Below are 6,000 nucleotides of genomic sequence, written 5' to 3'. Positions count from 1 at the left end.
TCACTTAACTTCAACACTTGCTTTCTCCGTTTTTAATAAATAGCGCTTGGCCCACTATGGCTCTGAACCCTTCATATCCTCCAAAAGCCGGACGCCTGGTCACCCTGATCCCATACTACTCGTAATATCTTCTTATGTGTACTCACTGCACTGCATTTTTAATACCTGAAAAGGTAACGTAATTAATTGTAACATTTTTTACTTTAATTTTTACCCTACAACATATCCATGATGTTATATAATATAGCGTTTTATTTTTATAAAGGCTACATAGCTATACTTCGTTCCATAATGTTTGACAGGAGAAGTAAACGTTGCCGGCAGAGTAGAAGAGAAGTATAATTGCTATGCAACCAATGACAGAGGTCTCATTCCACGCTTGTCTTGAAGTTGAGCGGGGTAGAACGATTCAGACCTCCCAACTTCAAGTCAAGCGTGGAATGAGACCTCTGCCATTGCTTGAATAGCAATTATACTTCTTTTTTATTAATGGAGAAAAATTCGCTCCGGCGCCGAGGATCGAACCCGGGTCTCCCAGTTCTACGCACTGGGCGCTCTAACCACTGCACACTAAGCTACGCCGAAGTTCAACCCACCGCATCGGATCGAATCTTTCTGCTTTGGTAGCTCAGTGGTTAGAGCGCCCAGTGCGTAGAACTAGGAGACTCGGATTCGATCCTCGGCGCCAGAGCGAATTTTTCTCCGTTAATAACAATAGGTAACCATCACAGATAATTCTGTAGGACCAAAAAATTAATCTCTACATAAATAATTATACTTCTCTCCTCCTTTGGTGACAATGTTTAAATCTCCTGTCAGACACTCTGGAACGAAGTATAGTGGGGTAGGTTTTGTTTCGACATAGCCTCAAAATAGTACAGTAGATCTACCTTCGATTTCCAGCTATTTTGTTATTTTTAATTTGTTAAAGTCTTCTTTCAATAAAAGATGTATTTTATGGCGCTCACATTGATTCACTAAGCCGCCACGGCGCGGTCCAGTGGCTAAAGAACAGGATTCATAATGTTGTGGATCCGGGTCCCGGTATACTTCCGATTTATGACTTGTTGGGCAATCCCGTGGTCCAGGTAACACAAGGACATCGCAACAAATCTATCATCATCTCACCTCATCTCATCGCTAGTATAGACTATGGTAAACTAACCTTTTATGGCGCACGGTAAATTGGTCTAACACAACTGGCTTTATATGGGTGAATGACAAACAGTCAAGTACCCACCATTAAAAAAATTATTTCCACAATTCGGCCATTTTGTCACGGTCGGCATAAATTGTGATTAGGCCTGTGACATAACGTCCGCTACAAATTAAATTATATTCGTCCGATTTCCAATTGTTATTGAAAAATGCAAAATCCCATTAGCTGATATCTTCTAAATCGGGAGGTGGGGCCATGCCTTTTCCCGTATATAATGATCTCGTAACATTATAAACAAATTGCCAAAAATTGAAAACATTGTTATTAAATGAAATAAATAAAACATTAGAACATCCAAGCTTGTTTTTAAACTGTATAAATATATTTTGTTACTTTATATGAAAATTATTTCATCCTGGTTGCGTGGTCCAATGAACAAATATATTCATGCACTTAGTTCGGATTTCATGGTGCATATTACACGCAAATTATACAGGAATAGAATGTCCCACAAACGTAAGTCCTGAAAACGTAATAGAAGTGCTATTAATGTCGTGATAAATTGTAGATTATCCCGCGTGTTGGTGAATTATTGCTCATATGTTGGACGTCATGAGTCGATCGAATGTAATCGAATGGAGCGCTAAGTGGAAGTGCGCGAAGCGATAGTCAACTTTTCACTCGCACTTGCAAGCTAGCGCTCATGCGACAACTACAGCCAACTAGTAGACAGTCGACAGTAGTCGACGGAAAAGTGAAAATGGCATCTGTGCGGAGTAAAGGTGCTTCTGGAAATCAAAATTTAACCGCAGATAGACTAGTGAGAGTTGGATATTATGAATTAGAACGGACGATTGGAAAAGGAAATTTTGCAGTTGTGAAGCTAGCGACACACGTTGTAACGAAAACGAAGGTACGTTGGGTTGTTTCATATATAGTTGTTTCTCAGAAAGCCATCCTTAGGAGCATCTTGCTTATGATGTCAAAAAGATTAATCTAATTGGAGGGTGGCGTCTTATAATTAAGCCGTTTATTTGGGTGTATAATTGCTTAAATATACTTATGTGTGGAAATATGAAGTGAGAACAAATCAACAACAGTTTAGTAACATCCATATCTGTAGTTTGACCATCACAGAAGTTAAGACAAAAACATGATAAGCATCCTATTCATTACAGGTGTAAGGGTGTTTACAGATCACTATATTGCGAAACTGATATGGAGATTTGTTTTACTAAAACATATAAGTACTTTTGGAGAAACTGACTTTTTTATTATAGACATAAGTATTCTAAATGTTCCTTTTTACGGATCCAGCAACAAATTCAAGTTTTATGTTTACGATTCTTATATTTGGTGCTTTCTCCATTTCTTACATATGTATTTTAAGCACTGTGTATCGGTTATACTAACTGTGCTGCTCGAAGAATGGATTTGTTTGTTTCATCGTAATGTGACAAAACAGCCTTGGTGGGTTATCAGATTTAACCTTGAGACATGTGGAACTGGCTGCTAATGATAAGCAGTGCTACATTTCTCTTTTAACAGTATATCGTATAGAATTCATCATTACACATTTATCTGCCTGGTCAGTCTAATCTAATGTAAAGATTTTTTTTAATTCTTGAAGCAGTTGGTAATAGTGAAGGGCATTGGCAAAATAGATTTATCTTCCACACTATTTTGACGTTAAATATATCACAGTGAAGTTGTTATTTAGTATTTATGAATATAAATATGTTATTAAAAAGATTATGGTGCACTTCTAGCTTAGCTATTAACTTACATGCTATTAAATTAATATTTTGACATTCCATCGTGTTCATATTTAAATCGTTTTAACAGTGTTATCCCATAGTGAGTTTCATCATTTAAGTATTTAACCACTCAACATGTGGATACCTATTGAATATATTTAACCAGTGTTTGGTTTTTTTATTATTTTTATAATTGGCGTTAAGATTTGGGAAAGTTGTTCCATTTTCAGTGTTTTTTAATCGAAATCTATACAAGCTTAGATATCTTGTGTGTGAACACGGTCATTAAGAAGAAAGTAACAACTATTAGTGCTCACTCAAATTACAGTCACGCTTTGTTATGAACCATGTTTCAAGATTTACAACTGGAGTTTAGTTAGTTTGTATCCAGCACTCTGCCCTCTGGCAATTAAATCATTTACCGTCTTACATATCTTAATTATTTCTTTACGATAGAATTCATAAGCGTTGATAATGTACTACATCCGTTTCTTCTGGTTCATCTAGTGACATAATATTATATGTAGGCTATAAGTATATTATATCCTATAACTTAGTTTCAACTTATGCATAATAAATTGGCTTGTGTTACTTTGGATGTGTGTTTCTGCATTGTGCTTTACTGAAGACATCGTATAGAGATTAAAACACTTTGAGAAGGTTAGGATCACATTTGTTAGGACATAGATCAAAACCAGAGTCTAAAATTTAATACCTTTAATTGAGATGGCGCCTGATAACAAAAATAAATGTGGTAAGCCACCTGCAGAGAGAAGAAGAAACATAATCTTAATTATTTTTGTTTAATAGTGGAAATTCTGGCGCTATGTAGTGTTTTAATAGGTTTGCCATTTCTCCATTCTCCAGTTATAATCGTACACTATGATAATCGTACACTACAGAAGTGTTATGAAAAGGGATTGAACTTAACAATCAAGGAGTTGGGTTTCCATCTGGATTATGATTAGGTCAAATATGAGAGTACTTAATTCATAGGGATGTAAAACAATCTGAAGCACTTAGAATACTAAATTGATCCATTTTTCTTCCCATTCTTAGGGATTGAACAAATAGCTCATAGGAGAGTACAGAGTTGCATAAATTAACTAGTTTAATTCATATCCGTTATCCACTAATATAGTTTAATCCTCCTTATGCTCGCAAGAGCTAAGAGCAGTTCCCAAGATATTTGTAACTGATGCCATCTCATTCAGAATATTGGAGCAAGATACGCAAGGAAGTTAATTGTTCCTTTCCACCAATGTTGGCAAAAAAAGTTTTATTTAAAAAAATCAAACGTATTTTTATTTTGTTTTAAACTGTTTTTATACATAAAATAGTGCGTTTTTTAAATATGTTGTTATGGTTGTCGTTAACTAATGCTGAGTTCTTGGCAATAAAGCCATTAATTTGCTTGTTCTCCTATATTTATGCCACAGAGTGGGTTTAGGTTTAGAGAAAAGGGCTCGACATGTGATTCTGATCCATTTCTTTTTGAAGACTGCACAATGGACAAAATGGTGAAAAAAAATTTTAATTTTGTTCAAGTGTTTTGACAACAATCATGTCCTGTAAGGAGTAATCGAAAGGATACATCTGCACTTTTCTTTGGATACTCAAGAATTATATTTTGTACATTGAGATTCTCCCAGCTTTTATTATTTGAAATTTCGTGGAAATAGTACTACATCTTGACATTTTGAGTTCATTAAATCTTATAACTGTTGAAAGTGATAAAGTTAACATGTTTTTTTTTAATAGAAAACATGTTTTATATATAGGGTTGCCAGATGGGTATTTGTAAAAATTAGCGAAATTCCCGACTTTTTAAAGAAAAATTCGGAAAACGACATTTCAGACATTTAAAATTTATCACACTGTTTATTAAACTAAATAAGGTTATTTATAAAATTAATATCATACTAGCTGAAAAAAATTATGAAACTTAATGGTGAATTTCATATGAGTGTTTATATTTCTCTGAAGATCTAGCATCTATTAACAAGGATAAATCATTTTTTACAACATTATTAAAAGCTTAACAGTCCAGTTTTGAATTGGCATGAACTTGTAATTCTGATTTCATTAAAACAGTGGGACATATGTTCCTGCTGTTTGACCATTTGTGAACTTACGAAGGATTGTTCCATGGGAGCACATTGCCAACTATATACATCTTCCCATTTCTTTAAATGAACACTTTTTTTTTTATTTAAATGCAGGATCATTCTCATCAGAATTTTATTTCCCCAAATATTTAGAGAGCATAATTGAAACACCGATTACTTTGAATGTAGGTACTATTTATTACTTGCATCACAACAGAAACACAAAGACACATTTCCAGTCAAACTGAATATCCGGATTTCTGCTTACTTATAATGTCACTACCTAGTTTCGATTAGTGAGCAAGTGATCATAATCAAATGATTACTTGTACCACAGAGAAGGCTGCCAAACTTGCATGTTTTTTCGTGCACTCAACAACCGAAATATTTCATGAAGTAGAAGTGGTGTTTGGTGTTTTAATGACTCAGTGATACAACAGAAAAAACTGATAGCTTGTTATGTAGGCTACTTTTCAAGTTTTATTTTATAGTTCAGTTTTTCATTTTGAAATTTTAAGCTAAGTTTGTAGGAAAATAAAGACTAGAATATTTTATAAAAGCATCTTAAAATTATTTTCAGTGGATTTCTTATAAATATAATAATAGACAGTTGGCCTATATAGTACAGGTATCAGCATTCAGATTGTTTGCTCTGTATATCCTACAAAAATTCTTTATATTACATTTTTCAGGAGTACATACTTTTATGTTGGAATCAGAAATAAGCGAAATACAGGCCTATCAGTTTAGAATGCGGAGTCATTTCCTTGAAATTGTTATTGTTTTCTCACCAGTGGCATCAGGCTTGCAATGTTAAATCATTATCATCCAGTATCCCAGTATAAAACTCTCGTCTTTTCCATCTATGATTAAACATTCACATGTTGGTGATTCTTGTTTGTTATGTTGGGTGTGCATACACAATTTAATCAAGTGCTCTGTATTTTATATGAATCGTATAGCTCATTCAGAAGTG

General features: G+C 34.2%; 1 protein-coding gene across 3 annotated transcripts in view; it reads left to right on the top strand.

Annotated features, from left to right (window-relative positions):
• Positions 1–1,867: 1,867 nt before the first annotated feature.
• LOC138706280 (serine/threonine-protein kinase SIK3-like) overlaps positions 1,868–6,000 on the top strand; it is a 193,186-nt gene continuing 189,053 nt past the window's right edge. For 2 of the 3 annotated variants that reach the window (XM_069835380.1, XM_069835379.1), the window contains exon 1: positions 1,868–2,072. In XM_069835380.1, coding sequence (XP_069691481.1) covers positions 1,920–2,072 — 153 coding nt within the window. In that variant the 5' untranslated portion in view covers positions 1,868–1,919. The remainder of the gene's footprint in view (positions 2,073–6,000) is intronic. The other variant, XM_069835381.1, reaches the window with a different exon arrangement.

The sequence above is a fragment of the Periplaneta americana genome, chromosome 9 (assembly GCF_040183065.1).
Source record: "Periplaneta americana isolate PAMFEO1 chromosome 9, P.americana_PAMFEO1_priV1, whole genome shotgun sequence".
Lineage (NCBI taxonomy): Eukaryota > Metazoa > Arthropoda > Insecta > Blattodea > Blattidae > Periplaneta > Periplaneta americana.
The sequence above is the reverse complement of the archived record's forward strand: the minus strand, read 5'-3'. Positions and strand labels throughout refer to the sequence as shown.